The 26,117-nt window shown below is 45.2% G+C and overlaps 1 protein-coding gene across 3 annotated transcripts in view; it reads left to right on the top strand.

The window, feature by feature from the left end:
• LOC134999112 (N-acetylated-alpha-linked acidic dipeptidase 2-like) overlaps positions 1-26,117 on the top strand; it is a 197,427-nt gene that overhangs the window by 101,196 nt on the left and 70,114 nt on the right. For all 3 annotated transcript variants that reach the window (XM_063951405.1, XM_063951406.1, XM_063951407.1), the window contains 5 exons: positions 3,001-3,094; positions 3,613-3,708; positions 5,681-5,766; positions 12,706-12,825; positions 18,033-18,115. In XM_063951405.1, the coding sequence (XP_063807475.1) occupies positions 3,001-3,094; positions 3,613-3,708; positions 5,681-5,766; positions 12,706-12,825; positions 18,033-18,115 (479 nt within the window). The remainder of the gene's footprint in view (positions 1-3,000; positions 3,095-3,612; positions 3,709-5,680; positions 5,767-12,705; positions 12,826-18,032; positions 18,116-26,117) is intronic.

Raw genomic sequence — 26,117 nt, forward strand, 5'->3', positions numbered from 1 at the left:
AGAAACAAAATAACCCACCCAAATCTAACTCTCTCTGCACATGTTATATCTGCCCCCCCTGCAGTGCACATGGTTTTGCCCAATTGCTAACAAACTTGCTGCTGCGATCAACTCAGAATGACCCCCTTAATGCAGTGACAAAAGAAGAACTTGTTGCTGCAATTTATAAATATTGTATTCAAACATGAGCTACTTGTCTTTCTGGAGATCCTCATTTTGCTGTCCTGAGTATGTGTGGGAAGCCTGGCACATTCGTGAGCCTGCAAGCCTAGTTTGGGCTTCTGCTCCTGGTCTGAGACTAACACTAATAATATAGAAAAAACATCTAATAACAATTAAGCATTGTATAGATGTTACCTATGCTTAATTACCTCCTAGAAAATCCATCTTACATTTTTTTGAATAGCCCTATTCGCTTCAAATCGATGTGGACTGGAAGAAAGACTTTCACCATCAAGAAAGAGTATTAATAAGAATCATTCAAAATATTTCACACACAAGCTTTTAGTGAGTCTGATCTAGGAGGGCCTATTTCACAAAAGGGGGGGGGCTGTAAATGAGCCGGACAGAACTCTGTGCACGGACACAGGTGGAGAGTTGTTGCATGTGTCCTTCCTACTCTGAGTTGTATGGAATTTGGTCAATCTGTCTTTCCATGAAATTGGGAATTTCCGGGTGCACCATTGCGCCCTGTCTCATGGGAGTGTATCCAAAGCTCTGTGCTATTCTAATTTGTGCATACGGGGACGGGAAACCTTTTCCTGATAGAACTCTTGCACTTAGCATGGCGCTTGACTAAGTGCATATACTAATGATGTTGATGGTGGCGGCTGGCGTAAAATCAGTGGGCGACACAGCTTTCCACTTGCAGATGCAGGAACCCCCACATTAGTTGAACGGATTCTGGTATTAGCATAAGATACCCACAACTACACCCACTTTGCATGCAAATTTAGAATACACACCCTAATGAGGATCTTGTTTTGGGAGCCATCAAGGATGCCACAGAAACCGACTCGCGTAAGACCAGTACATTATCTGGGTTACAAGACTTCACTTGCATCTTGAAAGCGTACTGGGAGCTCCTAAAACCAAGGTTCTTCTCAGAACCAGTGCAAAAATAGTTTCAAAAATTAGGAGACTTTTTTTTCTTCTTCTCAGATGCTGCAAAGAGAGGGTATAGCTCCATCATCATGCTTTAAGGATGAGATGCTTATACAGATGGATCCACACTAATCGTGGCTCCGTCTGCGACTAGGTGTGCCCGGCCAGGAACAAATGGGATGCGCGTGCATCTGTGGTACGTTCGGAGTTGGGCTGAGGAGCAGGTGCACCTAAGCACGCAGCTAGCCCCCTGCCTGTGATGCAGCCACCCTCAATGAACGTGGCTCCATCCATTTCTACTAAAAGGTTCCAGAATTCTAAACAAGGTTGGCTAGCATCACTCGGAGACTGACCCTAGGCTATGACCCTATTATTGCTCAAAGACATAAGGCCCTATAAAAATAAAAGTAGTATCCCCTCCACAGGGAATCAGTACATTTTACCAACAGACAGGATGCTGGCTTTCCCATCTGTCAGAATCCCGGCAGCGAGTTCCCTCGCTCCGCTCACGAGGGGTTATATTCCCACTTGGTTGGTGGTGTTGAACCACCAACAGAGTGGGTATACACTGCGTTGGTCGGGATTCCATCTGTCGGTATTTCACTGGCTGTTGGGATTCCGGCGCTGGGATCCTGATAGTCGGTATTTTAACTGCATTTGCCGCCACAGCGCCTAATCGTACACTAACAGCACTGGGTGTGGTATGGAAGGTAGATAGTAACTAGGTCGACAGTGTCTAGGTCGACCACTATTGGTCGACAGTAACTAGGTCGATGGGTCAAAAGGTCGACATGAGTTAAAAAAAAAAATTTGGTGCGGTTTTCTTCGTAGAGTGACCGGGAACCCCAATTAGTGCACCGTGTTCGCTCGCCATGCTTCAGGCAAGGTGCCTCACTCCGCTACCACTTCGCTCGGCACAGATTACCGTTCCAATCGTAGTCCACGTGGATCGTTTAGTATGAAAAGGTTCAAAAACAGAAAAAAATTGTGAAAAACTCATGTCGACCTTTTGACTTGTAGACCTAGAACATGTCGACCTAGAGACCCTGTCGGCCTAGAAACCCTGTCAACCTAGTTATTGTCGACCAATAGTGGTCGACCTAGACACTGTCGACATAGTTCCTGTCGACCTAGACACTGTCGACATAGTTCCTGTCGACCTAGAGACCAGATACCAACAGCACTAATAGTTCTTATGGACACCTGCATTTTCTATTTCCTCCAGTCTTCAGCTTGCATTTACCAATACCAATTAAACGCATTGTTTTTCAACAGACTTTTATTGAAATTGTGTTATTAATGTGCTAGTTGCTGCTGTCTAGCAGTTATAGGTGAGCAGAGTCCTATCTCTGGGTGCTGCCTGATTACAGCTGAAGAAATAGATTTTCTCGCATTCTGCAAATGTGTCTTACATTGTTCTCTCTCAGATCAGCTGCCACAGTTGCCTCTTTATAGGCACAACCCTTGAAGACGTGTATAATATCAATCTTCTCTGTTTACTCTTAGAGTTCCTTTGGCAATGTTCCCTTATTAATGCCTTACCCAGTATTTTTAGCCTTATAACCCAAGTATTGCAAAACTGGATAATTGGGGTTTGGAGTAAATTCAGCTGGAAGGTGCGTCTGGGCCAAACCATGTTGTAAGAATAACGCTGTACAGTGTTTGTATGCTAAGTGTAGAGACGGCTGGTAATTTCCCTGCATGCTTAGAAAAAAACAAACATTTCTTTTTAATCCCCTTGCATTGCGTTAATGTTTGCCTGGGGCAGATTTGCACCCATTTCTGCTTGAGGCCCAGAGTTTCCTTATAACTGCCAACAAATATGCAAAGTAGCAATATTAATAAAATGTCATTGCAGAGTTGCATAGTTATATAATGTAATTTTCTCCCCATCAGAGTTTATGTATAGATATAATGCGGACGAAGGAGTGGGACTGCCCCGTATTCCGGTCCATCCTATAGGATACCATGATGCAGAACAAATCCTGAAGTAAGTCCTATTTTGATCATCAATTTAGAATTCTTCTTTTCTATTATAGTGATTGGCATGAATGACTGCAGCCTTACGGCTTACATGATGGCGGAACTCCTCGTTGACTTCTAATATCCATAAGCCCCACTACAACATCCCATATGTAAATCCTAAGTTGAAGACATCACTTATAAGTGGGGAGTAGTGATGTCATCACCTCAGCATGGCTGATCCATCTTGTTGTGGTTCAGGGTCGTGCCACACTTGACACGTTTCCATTGGAAAACACTGCCTACCGCATCTTTAGAGCTGTGTCTCTTGTGTGTATTTATTGTGTCAGCAGAAGAGTGTTTTTAGTTTTTATGGACCACTAGCTTTTCTAGCTGGAAAGCCACCACCACTGTGTGAGACAACTGCAGTAACTGCACTGTGGTCCAACACCTTTCCACCACTAAAGTGCCTGGTCTGCAATGTTTTTTATCCCAGCCATATGGCGAATCCTCCTTGTTTATTTACCTTTTTTTATATTTCTACAGGCTCATGGGAGGTCCAGCGCCACCAAGTTTTTGGAAAGGAAAACTTAATGTCACTTATAACGTTGGACCTGGATTTTTAACAAAGTTCTCAAACAGGTAAACTTGACTTCCACCCTTGTGTTACATTCTGTACTACCCAATTTTATACGTTAGGTAGTAGAGGATAACAGGGTAGCCAGGGTGGTCATCTGGAGGCTCCCCATCCTTATCGGGCCCACACATACCTTCAGTACATGACCAGTGTGGAAGCAGTGGGCATATTGTGAACTGGGGGCACTACAGAGGGAATTTAGTTAATATACCGGCTGTTGGGATCCCGGTCTGAATACCGACCGGCCCCCGGTATTCTCACTTGGGTGGTGGGTCCATGCCAACACCTCGAGGGAGAATAGAACCCATGGCAAGCTGCCACCACGCCCGAAGCACGGCGAGCGCACTCGCCATTGGTATTATGGCTGTCGGGATGCCACTGTCGGGATCCTGACAGCCGGCATCCCGTCAGCCGGGATATCATACTGAACCCCTACAGTCTGTTCAACACATTTCTGGTGCTGGGAGTATTTACCCATTTTAATTTTTAATTATATTACCAGTTATTATCATATTGATCATTTTATTGGTAGGGGCCCCACTAGCTAATCGCCCGAGGGCCCCCCACAAACCTTAATCCAGCCCTGGTTATAGGCACTACTGCTGATCCAAATATGCATCTACTGATGTCCCACTATGTCCATAATGATCTCTAGCCTATCCTCTTCCACTAGATGACTCCAAGAATTCACAAGGGGATAATGGGACATAACCAAGGCTAATGGCTCTTAGGCTGCAGAGTGTGTATGTGTAGAACTATTACCCACTGCTGCAAACAACTCCTATTATTTTCCATTTACGGATATCTGACCTCACAAGAAGACAGATTTATGGTAAATCATGTTTAATAGAATGTAACATATTAACATAGAAACATAGAATTTGAAGGCAGATAAGAACCACTTGGCCGTCTAGTCTGCCCCTTTTTTATCCTTTAGGTAATCCCAACCCTTTGTGAACCTTAATTCTTTGTAAGGATATTCATATGCCTATCCCAAGCATGTTTAAATTGCTCTACAGGCTTAGCCTCTACCACCTATATTCTATTAACAGATAGCTAGCTGTAAGTATGATCTACGTGAGTGGCTTAATAAGTAAGGTAGCAAGATCTTTCATGTGTAAAGTACTCTATTTCACTCTAATTTCCCACCAGGCCAGAGCAGGTACACGAAATGCTTTCACTCAAGGTCATTAGACTGCGCCTCATATCAGCCATACTGTCTCAACATCAGGTGTAAGATGGTGGTGCTGGTGGACACATGGTCACACATTGAGGTGTGTAGTGTGATCAGATTTCTGTGTCTAATCGGCACATCAGTAGCTGAAATTGATCGCCAACTTGTAGAGGTGTTCGGTGATAATGTCCAGTCACGTAAACAGATTTGGGTTTGGTGCACTGCCTTTGTTAATGGCAGGACAGATGATCAGGATGAGCAGCGATTCAGTTGGCCACGCACATCCAGATGGCAATTTGTGCTGAACTGAAGGCCTGATTCAGGAGGACAGACTCATTCAAGCTAGTGATATTGCTGATGAACTGAATCTATTTGGACCACTGAAGAAGCACCTGGGTAGAAGGCAATTTTCAAGTGAAGTTCAGCAAGCCATCATATCCTGGCTTCTGGCGCTTGACATTGATTTCTGCTATGCTGGGATAGATGGTGTACCATTGGAACAAATTCTTAGACAATTATGGGGACTATGTGGAAAAATAATCTGTACCAAGTCCATACTATTGCTTATACGTATATGTTAGAGTTGAATGCATTTACGCAATGAGGTCTTGTTACCTCATTTATTGAATCACCCTCGTGTTTGTCTTGTAATGAGATAGCCTTCGGAGTTGGCAAAATGAATCCTCATACAAATATACTAGATGACGTAGAACTCTGTCTCAGTACTGGTTTTACTATATTTTATTCATCAAAATATGCTTTGGTTCTGGTTGTAATTATCTGTGCCATGTATGTAATTACAGGCAGGTCAGAATGCATGTTCACACCAACAATGAGATCACTAGGATTTATGATGTCATCGGCACTATCCGAGGCGCAGAAGAACCAGGTACGTCCCATAAAACATGATGATGTAAATTTACTAAGATGGGAGTTTTATTTAAGATTGGATGTTACCCATAGCAACCAATCAGATTCTACTTCTCATTTATCTAGCACCTTCTAGAAGATAATACCTGGAATCTGATTGGTTGCTATGGGCAACCAATAGCAACCAATCTGAGGAAGGACCTTGTGTCAGAAACATGTTGGTGGTGAAGGGGGATCCTCTGATGCACATGGACTAACCGAATATCATCTAGGTTATGGACACCATACACTCCTCTCAGTCCGGGTGAGATAGAGAAGTGGTGTCTTTTTGTCCCTGTATTTTTTGGAGAGCCTTGTTCATGCTTTCTAATTTGTTTTTTATGGATACTGTGGAAATAAATGTTTTGGTATTTTTGGATTGATCGTGAACTTTTTAATGGACTATACCCTGGAATAAATATTGCATTTTCTTGAGGAAAACTAATTGCCTGATTCATTGTGGGAGGAATATACCAGGTACGGAGAAGCCACCATAAAGATACCTTTTGAGGAACATTTATACCTGGTCCTGGGTGAGTGTCTTATTTGAGGGGTTACTGTATGGGTGGATCTACATCCTTGGTGCCTTTAGTAGAAAGTACTCCCATGGCAAAAAACCTTAATGTGTATGCATCTCACTTCTCTGAGGTAAGTGTTTGGTGGAGAATTTACACTATCAATAGAAAACCCACCTTTACCTAACATATTGTCTTGTTCCTTCCTTTACTTTTGAGAAAAAGGTGGATATCTGTCAGGAGTGACCACTAGAGAAGGAGAAAGTATATCTTACTTCTCAAGAGACAGCGCTTTCAGGACCACTCTTCGTGTGTACTGTCTGTATTGTGTAAGGGGGGGGAGGGGGGGGGCCTAAGTGTGGACCTGAGCTGCAGTCTGAGGGGGCAGGTTATTTTGTCTGTTTTTCTAGAATACCTGGAATCTGAATGGTTGCTATGGGCAACATCCCATCTTAAATAGAACTCCTATCTTAGTAAATGTACCTCAATGACTGAGTATGGTGTAGGGTGTCTATGAAAAGGTTGAAACTCATAAGTCACAACAGTGACGGGGGTTATATCTGTGGGTGAGCACCCCCTGATGTTTCTGTTACTTCCAGCTATGTCAATGTATGTCTTTGTACATTTATATGGAGTAGAGTCCGTACTTGCAATGGTTTCAAGTCTGCTCCTACATAATGTTCCCAGTTGGCTGGAAACTGTGATACAGGTTGAGTATCCCTTATCCAAAATGCTTGGGACCAGAGGTATTTTGGATATTGGATTTTTCCGTATTTTGGAATAATTGCATACCATAATGAGATATCATGGTGATGGGACCTAAATCTAAGCACAGAATGCATTTATGTTACATATACACCTTATACACACAGCCTGAAGGTAATTGTAGCTAATATTTTTTATAACTTTGTGCATTTAACAAAGTGTGTCTACATTCACACAATTCATTTATGTTCCATATACACCTTATACACACAGCCTGAAGGTCATTTAATACAATATTTTTAATAACTTTGTGTATTAAACATAGTTTGTGTACATTGAGCCATCAAAAAACAAAGGTTTCACTATCTCACTCTCACACAAAAAAGTCTGTAATTCGGAATATTCCGTATTTCGGAATATTTGGATATGGGATACTCAACCTGTACTATTACACCAAACATTAAATATTCACATTGGCTTTGTAAGTGAGTTCAGTGATTCATGTTACAGCTATTTAGATGCCTATGTGTTATGAAAAAAAAATTTCAACAATAACTAAACCCAAAACACACTTCTATAAAAGAGCTATTAACATCAGTCACAAAAAATATTAATACAAAGTTTCCATTACTTCACTTGACAGCACATAAAAGTTGTTTCTCTTTGTGTTCCACTGGCTGTGCTATGGAGTGCAGATAGCCATTTTAGCTGAAGGCAGCATCCTTGAATTGGTTTACTGCTGAGAACCAAAAACCCTTACGTATATGAGGTACTTCAGAGCTTTCTTGGAGGTTATTTTACATAAGTCATCCATTTTAAATAGGATTTTAATTACCTACCGGTAAATCCTTTTGTCGTAGTCCATAGAGGATGCTGCACCCACATTAGTACCATGGGGTATAGATGGGTCCACTAGGAGCCACTGGCACTTTAAGAGTTTGAGAGTGTAGACTGGCTCCTCCCTCTATGCCCCTCCTACCAGACTCAGTCTAGAAACTGTGCCCGAGGAGACAGACAACTTTGAGAGAAGGATTTTACACAGATATTGGCGAGATTCACACCAGCTCGCATATACAAGGCAAACCAAGCTAACTAGCTTGAAACATCAGCAACGGCTGAACAATATTACTTCTATAACCAAGTAACAAAACAGTACTAAACCAAGAACTAAGCAGTACTGAACAAAGTAACCACTGCAGGATCACAAAGCGCTGGGCGGGCGCCCAGCATCCTCTACGGACTACGAGAAAAGGATTTACTGGTAGGTAACTAAAATCCTATTTTCTCTTATGTCCTAGAGGATGCTGGGGTCCACATTAGTACCATGGGGATGTACCAAAGCTCCCAGAAGGGGAGGGAGAGCGCGGAGGCTCCTGCAGAACTGATTGACCAAACGTCAGGTCTTCAGTGGCCAAAGTATCGAACTTGTAGAACTTTGCAAACGTGTTTGACCCAGACCAAGTAGCCGCTCGGCAAAGCTGTAAAGCCGAGACACCCCGGGCAGCAGCACAGGAAGAACCCACTTTACGAGTAGAGTGGGCCTCAACAGACGTAGGACACTGCAATCCTGCCGTAGAATATGCATGCTGGACAGTGAACCTGATCCAGCGAGAAATCGTCTGCTTAGAAGCAGACCACCCAAGTTTCTTGGGATCATACAGGACAAACAGAGTCCGATTTTCTGTGACGAGCAGTCCTCTTCACATAGATTTTCAGAGCCCTTACAACATCCAAGGACTTGGATGAAATTGAGGAGTCAGTAGCCACTGGCACCACAATAGGTTGGTTGATATGAAATGCCAACACAACCTTTGGAAGGAATTGCTGACGTGTCCGGAGCTCAGCTCTATCTTCATGGAAGATCAAGTCGGGGCTCTTACAAGACAAAGCCCCCAACTCCGACACACGTCTAGCAGAAGCTAAGGCCAACAAAGTGACAGCCTTCCACGTGAGAAACTTGACCTCAACCTCCGGTAGAGGTTCGAACCAATTTGATTGGAGGAACTGTAACACCACGTTAAGATCCCAGGGTACCGTAGGCGGCACAAAGGGATGCTGGATGTGCAGAACCCCTTTCAGAAAAGTCTGAACCTCCGGGACGGAAGCCAACTGTTTCTGGAAGAAAATGGATAGGGCCGAAATCTGGACCTTTACGGATCCCAACCTCAGGCCCATATCCACACCTGCTTGCAGGAAGAGAAGAAACCGTCCCAGTTGAAACTCCACTGTAGGAAACTTCTTGGACTCACACCAAGATACATATTTTTTCCAAATACGATGGTAATGTTTAGATGTTACTCCTTTCCTAGCCTGTATCAGGGAAGGAATAACCTTGTTCGGAATACCCTTCTGAGCTAATATCTGGCGGTCAACCTCCATACCGTCAAACGTAGCCGTGGTAAGTCTTGATAGGCGAACGGCCCCTGCTGCAGGAGGTCCTCCCAAAGAGAAAGAGGCCTCTGCTCTTCTAGCAGTAGATCCAGAATCCAGAAGATCCGCGTACTAACTGCTAAGCCCTTCTTGGCCAGTCCGGAGCAATGAGGATTGCCTGAACTCTTGATCTCCTTATGAGTTTTAGACATCATGTCTATTTGAGATACACCCCAAAGATCTGTTACCTCCATGAACACCTCCGGATGGAGTCCCCACTCCCCTGGATGGGGATCATGTCTGCTGAGAAAGCCTGCTTCCCAGTGATGAAGTTCGCTGACAGCGCCAATGCATGTTTTTCGGCCCAGAGGATTATTCTTGTTACCTCTGACATTGCAGCTCTGCTCTTCGTTCCGCCCTGTCGGTTTACAGTATGTAAGCCACTGTCGTTACATTGTCCGACTGTACTTGAATGGCTCGATCTCTCAGAAGATGGGCCGCTTGGAGAAGACCGTTGTAGACGGCTCTTAGTTCCAGAATGTTTATTGGTAGGCCGGATTCCAGACTTGACCACCTTCCTTGGAAGTTTCCCCCTGAGTGACTGCGCCCCAGCCCCGGAGAATTGCATCCGTGGTTAGAAAGATCCAGTCCTGAATCCCAAACCTGCAGCCCTCCAGAAGGTGAGGTAGTTGTAGCCACCAGAGGAGTGAAATCCTGGCCTTTGGCGACAGACTTATTCTCTGGTGCATGTGTAGATGAGATCCCGACCACTTGTCCAGGAGATCCAGTTGGAAGGGCCGAGCATGAAACCTCCTGTACTGCAGAGCCTCGTAAGAGGCCACCATCTTCCCCAGAAGGCGAATGCACTGATGAACCGAAACCCGGGCTGGCTTGAGGACATCCCGGACCATTGTTTTGTATCATCAACGCTTTCTCCTCCGGAAGAAACACCCTCTGCACTTTTGTGTCGAGGATCATTCCTAGAAAAGACAACCTCCTGGTCGGCTCCAAATGCGATTTTGGAAGATTCAGGATCCAACCGTGTTCCCTGAGCAGATGAGTCGTGAGAACAATGGACTGCAACAGCTTCTTCTTGGACGATGCCTTTAATAGCAGATCGTCCAGATATGGGATTATATTCACCCCCTGTCTGCGGAGGAGAACCATCATCTCCGCCATCACCTTGGTGAACACCCTCGGTGCTGTGGAGAGGCCGAATGGCAATGCCTGGAACTCCAAAATGACTGTCTAACAGTGCGAATCTGAGAAAAGCCTGATGCGGCGGCCAAATCGAAATGTGGAAGTACGTATCCTTGATATCCAGGGATACCAGGAATTCCCCCTCCTCCAGACCTGATATCACCGCCCTCAGAGACTCCATTTTGAACTCCCTCAGAAAGGGGTTTAGCAATTTCAAGTTCAAAATGGGCCTCACCGAACCATCCGGTTTCGGTACCACGAAAAGGTTCGAATAGTAACCTGTGACACTACCAACTTTTGGATGGCTTCCTGTAGAACAGCCCTGTCTGCCTGCAAAACTGGCAAGCCCGATTTGAAGAATCGGTGAGGTGGGAGATCTTGAAACTCCAGTCTATACCCCTGGGACACAATATCTTGTACCCAGGGGTCCAGGCCAGACGACACCCAGACGTGGCTGAATCGTCTGAGCCTCGCCCCTACTGGCCCTACCTCCAGGCCGCGCGGTCCACCGTCATGCTGAGGACTTTGATGTACCTGAAGCAGGCTTCTGTTCCTGGGAACCCGCAGCAGCAGGTTTCTTGGATTTTGCCCGACCTCCTCTAAAGAAGGTGTTAGACGGCTTGGTTTTTCTTGATTTGGCAGTCCGAAAGGATTGTGATGCAGCTGAAGAAAAAGGTTTCTTCATAGCAGGCGCAGCTGAGGGAAGAAAAGGTGACTTATCCGCGGTTGCCGTGGAAATCCACGCATCCAACGCTTCCCCAAAGAGAGCCTGACCTGTGTAGGGTAGGTTCTCCACACCTCTCCTGGATTCCGCGTCGGCAGACCACTGGCGCAGCCAAAGTCCTCTGTGAACTGAGACCGATATGGAAGATATCCCTGCAGCCATCGAACCCAGGTCTTTCATGGATTCCACCATAAATCCTGCAGAATCCTGTATGTTACGTAAAAACAATTCAATGTCACTTTTATCCATTGTATCTGAATCTTCAAGTAACGTGCCTGACCACTTTACTATAGCTTTAGAAATCCATGCACAGACAATAGTAGGACGTAATATTGCCCCTGAAGCCGTGTATGTGGATTTGAGCGTAGTGTCAATTTTGCAATCAGCCGATTCTTTTAACGCGGTAGATCGGTAAAACCACCTTTTTTGAGTCTGGAAACAGACGCGTCCACTATGGGTGGGTTTTCCCATTTTTTCCTATCCTCCTCAGGAAAAGGAAAAGCAACCAGAACCTTTCTAGGGATCTGAAATTTTTTCTCAGGGTTTTCCCAGGATTTCTTAAATATAACGTTTAATTCCTTAGACGCAGGGAAGGTGAGCGAGGCATTCTTATTGTCAGTGAAGTAAGCCGCCTCAACCTGCTCAGGTGTTGTATCAGCAATATTCAACATGGCTCTAATATCCTCAATCATCAACTGCACCCCTTTTGCAAGAGATGCTGCCCCCCGCAGCACATCCCCATCACCGTATGTCGTGTCAGAATCGGTTTCCGTGTCATCCTGCATAATCTGGGCAAGAGCACGTTTTTGAGAGCGTACGTTAGGGGGCCCTGAGGGAACAGAACCGGACCAAACTACCATAGGGTTTTGTAAAACCTGAGTTGCAGTCTCATTTTGTGCAACCCTAGTAGAAATCTGAGAAATCATACTTTTAAGAGAGGCTAACCACTCAGGCTCCCTTGCAGGGATCTGTGCTAAAACAGTGCAATCCTGATTAGATGGAATGGGATAATCCTGATTAGATGGAATGGGATATCTCTTCAAGTCTAGTCTGCTTTCGTCCTAAGTGCCTAGTACTTTATAAGCGACTTTGCATATGGCTATGAGGCAAATAAAATGCTAAATTAAGGTAAAAGTACCATAGTCCAGGACATACCCATGATGGAGCATTTAAGATGCGCCATGCATCTTGTGCTATAAAGTGCAAAAATCATAATAAGGGCACATCTGTATCTTCTTGCATGCAGCCTTTGTAGGTCATAAGAGTGGTCTGGTAATTCTCTTGGAATACTAGGAAGAATTAATGGATTAGGACACAGTCCGGCATGACCTGCTTAAAATATGTTTTATTTAGAATACCTCTGATCAGCTTCTACTAACTGGTCTCCTTCATACATTTGCTTCAGATCGATACATTATTTTGGGAGGTCATCGAGATTCCTGGGTGTTTGGTGGAATTGATCCAACAACCGGAGCAGCAGTCCTTCAAGAAGTTGCAAGGAGTTTTGGCAAAAAGTTGAAAGAGGGTATGAAGTCTAAATACTTTTCTCCACTTCTGCCACCAATGTAAACTTTATTGGTTCGCTGTAACATGTTTGTTTTACATTAATTGCACAATATTTGTCATGACAGTCATGCAAAATTAGCCACACAATGACATACTTAGTACTTCTGTATAACGTCAACAGGTACCTTCAGACACCAACCTGGTACATGGTAAATAGTCCTAAAATGACTCTGAAGTGGCTCTGTAACAAAAAAAATTCTCAATTGTATTGCACTTTAGATTAATTGCTATATAAATGACATTTAATTGTACTTGTGTATTAATTACAGTTGTATTCACGGCCATTTTAACAGCATAGTAGGCCCTGGACAAAGCAATGCACTGGGGCCCCTACATATCTATTCACGGGAGCCAATTATAAAAAATCATAACATGTGCTTCCATACCGTGATTGGCTGTCAGCACTCTGGTGGCCTGCAGGCTGGGAGAGAATGCTGCCTCACCGCTCTGATTGTGTGACCACCACCACTTAAAGGCCCCTAGAATGGTGGGGCCCTGGGCAGCTGCCCAGTGTGCCTATATGTTAAAATAGCCATGGTTGTATCTGCACAGCAGTTGGTAAGATTGGTTCGGCAGGGACTCAAGGTCCTGGTATTTTGGAACATTACTTGGTGTTATGAAATAGACCACATGCAATGTTTTTCCTTAACAAGTCTTGGTGCAATTTAACCCAATGAGACAGAGTCTTACGGGGGTCAGGTGTTCACCATGGATCACCAGAAGGATAACAGGCTTCACTGCTGACACCCCACAGGTCCCGGACATTAGTCCCTGGAATGCCAGCTACTCGCAGTGACAGCAACCAGGTGCTGCAGTGTGACATTATACTGCAGCGCCTGGCTCTTGTCACTCAGAAGGAGCCGGCATTGCAGGAACTAGTGTCCAGTGGCAGCACAGCATCTCCGGAGTGATGCAGAATAGGGGATCTGCCGAGACCATGCCCCCTTTTTTTGTGATGTCACACCCCATGTTCTGGCTGCTCTGGGTATCCCAACCCCCGGCGCTGCCACTGCTTACACCAGAGGTCCTCAAACTCGGTCCTCGGGGGCCCACACAGTGCATGTTTTGCAGGTGACCCAGCAGGTGCACAGGTGTATTAATTACTCACTGACACATTTTAAAAGGTCCACAGGTGGAGCTAATTATTTCACTTGTGATTCTGTGAGGAGACCTGCAAAACATGCACTGTGTGGGCCCCCGAGGACCGAGTTTGAGGACCTCTGGCTTACACCATTCATATACTGGCTTTAGAGGACAACTGGCAGGTGTTGGTCAACATGAAATGACAGACAAGGGCTGAGACTGAAGCATAATCCAGGTACAGGGCAAGTGGTTGGGGCAGAAATCAAAGTATTGGGTTCAGGGCAAGAATAATCCAGGAAATGGGCAATCTAATTGAAGTTCAAACCAGCCTGGGTCAGTAACGGGCATCAGGCAGAAGTGCATAGGCAACCCGCTATCTCACAAGTAGCTCACAATATCACCTGCCCTATGCTAAGGTAGCATCAGAACTTATGCCAGGCTAGACCAATGGGATAGCAGCAGTGACCTGGCCCATTGCAATGATGGCATCAGTACCTAAAGAGGGGTACACACGGAGAGATCTGTGATTAATTTTTAAGAAATCCGACTAGATTGCTTAGAAATTACGCACGGATCTTTCCATGTGTATGCCCCATAGCGATAGCGATGCGCAGGGGCTTCGCCAGTACTAGAGTGGTCTGCATGCGAACACAATCTAGTACATCGCTCACTTCACAGCTGGATGAAATGAGCATCCTTCCCCCCCCCCCCCGCTTAGCACACATCGCAATGTGTGCTGAACGGGGGGGGGGGGGGGGATGTGTGCTGTGCGCTCTGTGTTACGAGCCCTACAGACACGGTGATACGCCGCCGATACGGCAGACGGGCGACCTGGCGGCAGTGACGGGGGGAGTGAAGTTTCTTCACTCCCCCCGTCACCCGGCTCCATACAAGTGCAGGCAAATATGGACGACCTCGTCCATATTGGCCTGCATGCACAGTCGACGGGGCACCAGAGATGGACGAGCGCGGGGCCGCGCATCGTTCATCGCTGGTGCCTCCACACTGCACGATATGAACGGTATCTCGTTCATTAATGAACGAGATCGTTCATATCTTGCAGTCAGATCGCCCAGTGTGTAGGGCCTAATAGATCGCTCAGCACACATCTCCATGTGTATACCCCCCTTAACCCAGATTTGTTGGCTATCTTTATTATATTGTTTATAAATAGCCTCCAGCACAGTGCACCTTTTATTAACACTATATATACCGTGTTTATCAAATGGTATTTTTTTTGTGGGACGTTTGTGTATGGAATAGTGTAGTTTGTTCATGCCACACCTCAAGATATAATAACCTCAAGATACTGTATAATAACCTCAAGCTATAATAGCCTCTGCAAACCCTTTCATTTTTTTTTAAAGATTAATTCTCTTTTGTTTTCCCCTTCGCTGACCAACTTTCTTTCTTAACTTTTTAATGAGGGTTAAAAATCTAACATATTGGAAATAGTGGTGATACAATGAAACGGGTCCCTTTTCTCAGCACATTAAACTTTTACCTTTTATGTTGGTATTTGCACTTTAATTGAATAACGGAATTCATTTAAATAAAACTTTTTGTTTAAGATCTCTAAAACGGGGCAAATGGATAATTATTTTTTGACCGTTGATTGTATAATGCAATAATCAGTTTCCATCACCTTTAGCAATATAGTGGCTATAATTGTTCTGAAATTAGTGAGATTTAAAAATGTCTGCAAATTACAATTGAGAATAAAATTTTCATACTGCCGAAAATTATAACAGGTAAATCTTGTAATGAAATTTGACATGCATGTATCGTGGCATCTCGGCACGGAAGGTACCCACAGCACTGATCTAGCACTAGATCCCTGGGGCTGCTGACTCGCTTCCCTGCGGTAATCTGGAAACAGGTTCCCGGATCTGTCTGCTCAGAACCACAACCGTAGCCGTTGCCATCGGCAACATTCTCTGACCGATTTCCTTTTCCTGCTAATATCCCCATAGGCCAATGCTAAAGAGCTGCAGCTTGGCTGATGAAGTGATGTGAGCTATTAGGACATTGGTGACTTCTAATACCCTTATAATGTGCAGTGTGGGTGTATTTTCCCGTAGATGATAAAATATGTACAGTATAGTAGAATAACCTGAAAGAAGCTCCATCCATAGCGTCTCTCCAGAGCCTGGTGAAGTGGGTGAGGAAGTGTTAATAGCTTTGACGCTGGCAGATTATCTTATTTATCTTGTAGACAATGAACGATGGTCACTTTCTGCATATTGATTTGTAGATGTTTTAGTATATGAATGCATCAGCATGTTTTGGAACAAACAAAAGTCAGAACGCCTGTCCTGTAAAGGCACATCGCATCGACCGTGTAAATATACTCGTGTTACAGTCCTATCTCTGCTGCAGATCTTTCATGTTACACAAAGCCAGGGTATAGTGCTTCTGTTCTACTCAATAAGCAGAGCCTGACTGCTGCTACTCTGCCATTCCCATTACAGTTTATCCACTGGAGCGCAGATCTATTGTACTTGGTAGATAAGCAGATCATTTGGTAGCTAAATACGTATATAAGCCCATACGCAGTGTTCCGTGAGACTTTGCAAGCAGATTGTGGGCCGATGGTGGAGGTGGCAGCAGGGGATGCGGTCAAGATCCCGCCGGACGGAATTCCGGCGGTCGAAATACCGACACCGGAATCCCGACCGGCACAATCCCGACATATTCTCCCTCCGTGGGTGTCCACGACACCCATAGAGGGAGAATAAAATAGTGTGCCGAGCGCAGCGAGCCCGCAAGGGGCAGCGTTCCGCTCGCCACCCCTGTCGGGATTGTGCTGGTTGGGATTCCGGTGTCGGTATTTCGACCTCCGGGATCCCGGCCAGCGGGATTTCGTACTGATCCCGGCAGCAGTCCTGTGGGGCTGATGGTGGTGACTGCGGTTGTCCTGAGGGCCGAACGTGGAGGTGGCAGCTGTCCTGAGGGCCGAACGTGGAGGTGGCAGCTGTCCTGAGGGCCGAACGTGGAGGTGGCAGCTGTCCTGAGGGCCGAACGTGGAGGTGGCAGCTGTTCTGAGGGCCGATGGTGGAGGTGGCAGCTGTCATGAGGGCCGAACGTGGAGGTGGCAGCTGTCCTGAGGTTTGATGGTGGAGGTGGCAGCTGTCCTGAGGTTTGATGGTGGAGGTGGCAGCTGTCCTGAGGTTCGATGGTGGAGGTGGCAGCTGTCCTGTGGGCCGATGGTGGAGGTGGCAGCTGTCCTGTGGGCCGATGGTGTTGACTTTCCTGTTGACTTGACCTAAATTCAGAACCACACGTTTTTAGTTATATAACTAATTCCTGGTAAACTGATAGCTTGTTCCTAGAAGTTAAGTAGGCTTCAGATTTGCTGATCATTTTTCATTGTGTCTTGTTAATGATCATTATTTATAAACAAATATCTGGTAACCCATAGCAACCAATGTAAATTAGCTCTTTATCTGTCAGACCAATAAAAAATCTCATTGGTTGCTCAAGGTTTCTGAACTTTTTCCCTAAAGGGGGGGGGGGGTACACACTGGGAGATGTGTGCTGAGCTATCTAGCACAGATCGCTCAGCACACAATGCGATGTGTGCTGAGTGAGGGGGGCTCACTATACCTGGCGGTGAAATGAGCGATGTGCTAGATTGTGCAGGCCAATCTAGCACCGGCGATAGTGATGCGCGGGGCCGCGCATCGCTATCGCTGTGGGGCATACACAGAGAGAGATCCGTGCTTAATTTCTAAGCATTCTAGTCAGATTGCTTAGAAATTAAGGAATACATCTCTCCGTGTGTACCCCCCTTAAGAAATGATTGTCCTGATGCTCAGTCTTCATTATTAAGGTATGTGAGGGCCCCAGGGCAGCTAACTTGTGGTGCCCCAGCAATTAAATACTCAGTATGATATGCTGGCGGTAAAGTGTAATGTGTAAATACTCCCAGTACCACAAACGTATTTAACACACTGTAGTTCCCCCGGTTCACCTTATGTTACACCCAGTTTACATATGCCACAGTGTGGAGCTGTGTGTGCTGTAGGGGTGCCTGTCCTGCTCGCCCTGTTATTAATCCGGCTCTGTCTGTTATTATTTCAGGCTGGAGGCCCAGAAGAACCATTATTTTTGCAAGCTGGGATGCGGAAGAGTTCGGACTGCTGGGATCAACAGAGTGGGCGGAGGTGAGAAAGAGCATCTGTTACCTGTCTAATAAGCATACGTTCTATTACCTGCTGGGCCATTTGTAGGACAATCCTATAATTTCGCAGTAATTGAATACATTTCACTGTGTGAAAGGAGGAAAAACACGAGATGTACGAAGCCGTGACTAAAAATATATATAGGGGACATGTACTAAGCAGTGATAAAAGTGGAGAAGTGAGCCAGTGGAAAAGTTGCCCATAGCAACCAATCAGCTGCTATGTATACTTTTATAGTATGCAAATTATAAATGTTACGCCAATGCTGATTGGTTGCCATGGGCAACTTCTCCACTGCCTCACTTCTCCACTTTTATCACTGCTTAGTACATGTCCCCTATAGCTGTTAATCCAGCATGCAACTCAAAGTACAGTGGGGCAAAAAAGTATTTGGACAGCCACCGATTGTGCAAGTTGACCCACTTAAAAAGATGACAGAGGTCTGTAATTTCCATCATAGGTACGCTTCAACTGTGAGAGAGAGAATCTGAAAAAAACAATCTAGGAAATCACATTGTATGATTTTTAAACAATTTATTTGTATATTCTTGCGGAAAATAAATATTTGGACAGTCAAAAAGTTTAACTGAATACTTTGTAATATAACCTCGGTTGGCAATTACAGAGGTCAAACGTTTCCTGTAGTTCTTGACCAGGTTTGCACACACTGTAGCAGGTATTTTGGCCCACTCTTCCATGCAGATCTTCTCTAGATCTGTCATGTTTTGGGGCTGTCGCCGGGCAACACGGACTTTTAACTTCCGCCACAGATTTTCAATTGGGTTGAGGTCTGGAGACTGGCTAGGCCACTCAAGGACCTTGAAACGCTTCTTACGGAGCCACTCCTTAGTTGCCCGGGCGGTGTGTTTGGGGTCACTGTCATGCTGGAAGACCCAGCCACGTTCCATCTTCAATGCTCATACTGAGGGAAGGTGGTTTTTGCCCAAAATCTCACGATACATGGCCCCATTCATCCTCTCCTTAATACGGATCAGTTGTCCTGTCCCCTTTGCAAAGAAGCAGCCCCAAAGCATGATGTTCCCACCCCCATGCTTCATAGTGGGTATGGTGTTCTTGGGATGCCATTCATCATTCTTGTCCCTCCAAACACTGCGAGTGGAGTTTATACCAAAAAGTTAGATTTTGCTCTCATCGGACCACATTACATTCTCCCAATCCTCCTCTGGATCATCCAGATGGTCACTGGCAAACTTTAGATGGGCCTGGACATGTGCTGGCTTAAGCAGGAGGACCTTTCGGGCGCTGCAGGATTTCAATCCATGACGACGTAGTGTGTTACTAATGATAACCTTTGTGACTGTGGTCCCAGCTCTCTTGAGGTCATTGACCAGGTCCCCCTATGTAGTTCTGGGCTGATTCCTCACTGTTCTCAAGATCATTGATACCCCACGAGGTGAGATCTTGCATGGAGCCCCAGGTCGAGGGAGATTGTCAGTGATCTTGTATTTCTTCCATTTTTTAATAATTGCGCCAACAGTTGATCTCTTCTCACCAAGCTGCTTGCCGAGTAGCTCATCCTAGCCTTGTGCAGCGTTACAATTTTGTGCCTGGTGTCCTTAGCTCTCTGGTCTTGGCCATGGTGGAGAGATAGCAGTCTGACTGAGGGTGTGGACAGGTGTCTTTTATACAGATAACCTGTTCAAACAGGTGCCATTAATACAGGTAACGAGTGGAGGATAGAAGAGCTTCTTAAAGAAGTAACAGGTCTGTGAGAGTCAGAAATCTTGCTGGATGGTAGGTGTCCAAATATTTATTTTCCACAAGAATATACAAGTAAATTGTTTAAAAATCATACAATGTGATTTCCTGTCTCCCCCCCCCCCCCCCCCCCCCCAGATCTTTACAGGTGAAGTGTACACCAGGGTCGTATCTAACCATTGGCCAGGATGGCACTCGCCAGGGGCTCCAGGCAAGGAGGGGGCGCCGCCCGGCATTGCCATCCACGACCAGGGGGTAAAATCCAGTAGTACTGTCAGGCATGGTGACTGTCTGTTAGTGCTGGCGCCAGTGTCAGGCGGCAACGCACCTTACCTCACTTGTAATCAGACTCAACATAAACTACAGCTCCCAGCATCTCTTGTTGCCTGAGTCTGATTGATCACTAGTGCAGTGCCGCTGGACGCCGGCATTAACAGACCGTCACAAGGTACAATCCGGATTAAGGGAGGGGAGGGGTGATACAGGACTGCACTGCACGGCATTGACCTTCAGGAAGTGGAAGCAGGGGAGCGGATCTACACGGCACTCAATCAGTGCCAGGCACCCCAGCAGCATGGAGGAGAGGGGGAGAGGACAAGGAGCTACTGAAGTACATGCATTGAGTGTAGTGTACCCTGTCTGTGCAGTGAGGGGGGTAAACACTATATAGTCTGTCTGTATGTGTGTCTGCATTAATGTATGTGACTATATGTGTATGTATGTTTGTGTGTGTGTATAAGTATCTACTGTATTTGTGTGTGTATGTGAATAAGTGTGTAACTGTGTGTGTGTGACTGTATATATGTGTGCATGTGTGTAACTATTTGTATACACTGCATGTGTGACTACTGTATATCATAATGTACTGTATGTGTTTTGTGTGTGACAGTATGTATGTAAGTGTATATGTGTGTGCCTTTGTACTAATGGCAGTGGGGGATAGTCGGTAAGGATTGCAGATTCCCTTTCTATTGCATGCTGGGGGATGTTCATCCATCGCAGGGCAAGGCCGTCCAGCATGCTGAATGGCCTGATCAGCGACTGCGACCGCAATTTAATTGTGGTCGCAGCAACGGTGGAAGACCCCTGCATATGCTGGTGGTCCGCCACTATTTTTCCCATAGGGGTGGCTGCGTGTGATGTCACTCAGCCGGCCCGAAAATGCAGACGGCCCAACCCCGTTTTCCCCACACCGTACCCGCAGTGGTCCATCACTGCCCCTCGCACTCCCCGTGAATGCCTCTGCCAATCAGGCAGTGGTGTTTACAGCCAATGTGATCCAATCGACGGAGCGCTGAGAACAGAGATGTTGCAGTCGCATCCTGAATGCAGTTTGACCGCATTCCACTAATAAAAATAGAAATATATTTACTAGCTCTAATCCACATTTCTATTTTCTATTTGCATTCCCCACATGCATTCTATAGACTGCTTCCTACAGGAGTACTACTGTGTGGTATAACGTGAATAAGAGACACTACTGTGCGGCATAACGTGAATAAGAGACACTACTGTGCAGTGTAATGTAATACTGTGTGGTATAACGTGAATAAGAGACACTACTGTGCGGCATAACGTGAATAAGAGACACTACTGTGCGGTGTAATGTGATACTGTGTGGCATAACGTAAATAAGAGACACTACTGTGCAGTGTAATGTAATACTGTGTGGCATAATTTTAATTGGAAGTACTAGTGTGTGGCCACGCCCCTTCCCCACAAGGCCATGCCCTTTTTTGATACACACTCCTTATTTCAAATATGTGCGTGGGGGGGGGGGGAGGAGGGGGCACCAGCCCTTACTTTGCCAGGGGCGCTTGGACACCTAGATACACCCCTGAGTGTACCTATGAAGGAAATTACAGACCTCTCTCAACTTTTTCAGTGGGTCAACTTGCACAATCGGTGGCTGTCCAGATACTTTTTTTGCCCCACTGTAAATAAATGACTTAACCCCTCCCCCACTATACACACACTGGGTTGGGTATGCATGTCCTATCACAATACCGATGCGGGGGTCCCGGCATTGAGGTGGACGGCGGGGGGGGGGGGGGGGGGGGTTGGGGCAAGTGCAACACGCCCCTTGTGGGCTCAGTGGCTCGCTGCGCTTGCCACAAGTTCTATGGAATAGTCCCTGTTGGTCGGCATGCTGACCGGTGGGATTGTGAGCGGGTGGGATCCAGGGGTCGGTCTTGTGACCGGCGGTCACATAACTGTATCCCTACACAGTGACTACTTGCCAGTTTCTTTTCACAGAGAGCTAATGGGGTTATTTCATCTTGGCTTCAAAGATAAGTCTGTTTCTCTGAATTTGGCTGGTAGACAGTGATGAGAGGCGTGTAGGGACTTTGTGTCACATGGAGGTGCGCCTGACTCAGCAATCCCTCATATAGCTTTCACAGGAGCCTCACATCAGTGCTACTGTCAGTGATTGGCTGCAGGTCTTTCTCCTCCACCTGCTCCATTCCCCGCACGTGTGTTTAACCAGTTCTAAAGAATTAATTAATTTAGTGCTTCAACATGCCAAAAATAGACCTAATGCAGAGAGTCTGTAATAAGCGTAGTACAGGGTGTTCGGAAAGTCACTGTGCACTTTCATAAAGCAGTGAAAACAGTGGAGCAGTGAAGCAGTGGAGAAGTTGCCCATGGCAACCAATCAGCATTTGCATATTATAAAATTATACGGAGCAGCTGATTGGTTGCCATGAACAACTTCTCCACTGCTTCACTTCTCCACTGTTTTCACTGCTTTATGAAAAGACCCCATATTTTGTTCGGAAAGTCACTGTGCACTTATGTATATAACTATGGTCATTTTTAACATTGTTTATAATTATCATTCGTGTTTACATCATGTATTATATTTGAAACGTGTGTGTTAATAAATATACATAAGTGCACAGTGACTTTCCGAACACCCTGTAGATGAAGAGATCTGACAAGAATCGCTACTGCGACAAAAGTACAATACAAGAGTATCCGGGACACTGGCTCTGCATGCAGCTAATGTGTGCGACTCTGGCGTTAACCTGGGTAAAGAGGCAACATAATTCATTCATTTTAGAAATCTTTATTTGTTATGTGCTGCAATAAATTATCTGTACAGCATTCTGTATAGAAATGAAACAAAATATACACATCCGGGTCATGAATATGAGATGGAACTGCCATAGACACCAATAGAATACTGCCACCTACTGGGCATATTACTTAGGAATATTTTTTCAGCTAAGAATCTTTTACCCTTTGCTCGGCAAAGAAAAGACTAGAAATATTACTTCCATTTAATAACGCTGCATAATTTACCTTTTAGCTGACTTTATGTACAGATAAATACAAGATTTCATAATTTGGAAATTTTTTCAGTGGGTTGTGAATATGGCTCTAGCTGTTAGCAACATTGGACCTAATTCAGTTTGCATTGCAATATGTCAATCAGGCAGAGGCGTGACCGGGGGAGAGCAATGCTCCGTTTCCAAGGCGGAGATGGATCGTTGCAGGGGTGTGGCTTCAAAATGGGAGTGGCGATGGAGAAATGGGGGGCGTGATTAGGGCGGCTGCGTGGTGTCACATGTAGCCGCTGTGATCACAAAAAGGCGGCGGGCTTCCTGCGGGCGCAGCCAGGCTGCTCCAGCAGGAGGCTACCCCATTTTTTACGATCACGCTGAAATTGCGGTGCGACCGCAATTTCAGCGCGGTCAAGGGGGGGAGGCGGCGGGCAGCATGCTGGGCGGCTTTGCCCTGCGATGGGCGGCCCCCAGTATTTGATCTAAAGGATTGCAAATTCTGCTACTTACCAGAATTTGCAATCCTTAATGAATCAGGTCCATTAATGTTTAAGGTTCCTTCATGAACATATAGTTAGTCCAACCTGTAGCCAATTTCAGAGTCTGAGCTAGTCCAGGACTTTGCAACCAGTGCTACTGCAGCTGCTGTAGAACTTCAAATCCCAGCATCCTTTACAGTTTTGCTGTTAGGGCATGTTAAAACTGTGGCAAGGCATGCTGGGATATGCAATTCCACAGCAGCTGGAAGTGCCGGACATTTCCTACCCCTGGTTTAGCCCAACCTGTAGCCAGTCTTCGAATCTGGGGATTCACTAGTCTACCTATAGTCCATAAACCTACAGCCAGTGTCTGACTGGGGAATGAAGGGCCCACCGGGGATTTACAGTGGTAGGGGTCCATGTTTAGGGTGTGGCATTTCCACAGTGGGTGTGGCCAGCCGCCACAGAGGCTTGGCTAACCATTAGAGAGTGCCTGGTATGAGCCCCTTGATAAATATACAAAGTAAATACTGCTAGTGTATGCATGATAATGTACCAGATTAATAACAGCAATGCACTGTAGAAAATACACCACAGTCCTATGTAGAATAAGGTAACATACAGTATGTATAATTCAACTGCACAGTCTGGAACCTGATCCCTAGAGGAGGAGGAGGGCCCCACCGGTGGTTCCCCCTGTATCCCTGTGGGCCAGTACAACCCTGCCTACAGCCCATCTCTGCTTTAGAACTTTCGCACAAAGAGAACAACCTGTAGATAATCGGAACATTTACAATATTTATAGAACTTCACCAATGTGTAGCATTAGAACATTCAGCAGCCTAGAATCAACATGTAGCCAATCAGAGCTTTAGAAAACGAAAGGACCTACTCATCATCCTTAATGAGCCTATTTCCAAATGATTTAAGTAACTGGCCCATTCATTATTAGCTGAAAGTTTTCAGATCTTGCCTACTGGAACCAAAGCCGTTATCAGATTCCCAGATTCCTGCTCCTTCCTATGGGAAGGAGGTCCGGCGTTGTGAAGAGGGATCCAAATAGATCCCAATATGGTCTCCGCACTGGGTGCCCAGTGGTCGTGCGCATGTGTGAACTCTGGTCATACATGTGCAGTTGGCTGGCACATCAGCTGGATATAACAGCACTACTTCTGTAGCAGTGATGAATTGCTTTGGCAGTTTTGTATCCACTGCAGCAAGTCCCGGCGACTTGTATACGCAAACATCGGGGGCCCCAGATGACGAACAGGCCCAAAACTGATGTAGGCTGAACTGCAGACATGTTTAAAGACCGATTACAAAACTGTAGCCAATCAGAGCTTTAGAATATTCAACGCAAGAGTAAAGATACACACATCCATTTTGTTGATTATTACTCTTTGTAGTCCGATGTGAGTGGGTTCCTTACTGTGATAGCTTATGTTAATTTACATAATAGGATACTATAGGGTCATTGTTACTGTGCTGACCGCAAATGTTCCCCAACATTTAAACATTTCCTTCTGAGGCTTTCAGATGAGCTCTAGTCTCTTTTTTTTATTTTATTATTATTAATAATAATAATAATAATATTGACTTTATAAATCTCATTATCAATGCAATATAAAGTTAACACTTTATATATGTTTTGGTGTTATCTTTCTTATAACGTACTGGAGCGTCTGTTACAAATTTATATTAACTTTGGGAAATAAAATAAAACATTTTCCTTGTTACATATCGTTATGTCAGATGAAAGGATTATCAACTGTCCCTAAATTTACAAAAAGTTGAAAAATAAATGAATCCAGTTCAAAGATCTCACTTGTTGGTCCCAATGTGTTCTGTAAGGGGTCCTGTAATGTGGAGTTGAAAAATAAGATACAGTAAGCTTCTTAATGGTTCCCATGAAGCTGTTCTGCCTCTTTAATACAGTGTAATAGGGCAATGGCAGTACATTATAGTGGAACCCAATACTTAATATGAATGATTTAGAACTCTTTTTATGCATGATGAAACTATAGGTCTGTCTTTATTTATTTACAGTTTATTTTATAGTGCAGCGAATTCCGTTGCGCTTTACAATTGGACACAATGATAAAACAAAACTGGGTAACAAACCAACAGTCATAGAGGTAGGAAGGCCCTGCTCGCAAACTTTACAATCTATACAATCTTTGTATAGATATATAATCTTTCACCTCCTGGTTCGTTATTGGTCCTATACACACGATGGGAGTTACACTGGTTGTATCAGATTTTAATAGGTCTGATTATACTCTCTCACTCCTTTAATTTCTGGGAGATACAGAATGTTCTGTGAATATTGTTAGTATTGTTGCTTCCTTGTACTGTACAATGGGGGTCATTCCGACCTGATCGCATGCTAGCTTTTTCTTGCAGCGCTGCGATCAGGTCAAAACTCTGCAAAACTGAGTATGCACCGCAATGTGCGTCGTACAGGTACAAAGTGGATCGGTGCTGGGCGATGGATTTAAT

This window comes from Pseudophryne corroboree, chromosome 2, assembly GCF_028390025.1.
Source record: "Pseudophryne corroboree isolate aPseCor3 chromosome 2, aPseCor3.hap2, whole genome shotgun sequence".
Lineage (NCBI taxonomy): Eukaryota > Metazoa > Chordata > Amphibia > Anura > Myobatrachidae > Pseudophryne > Pseudophryne corroboree.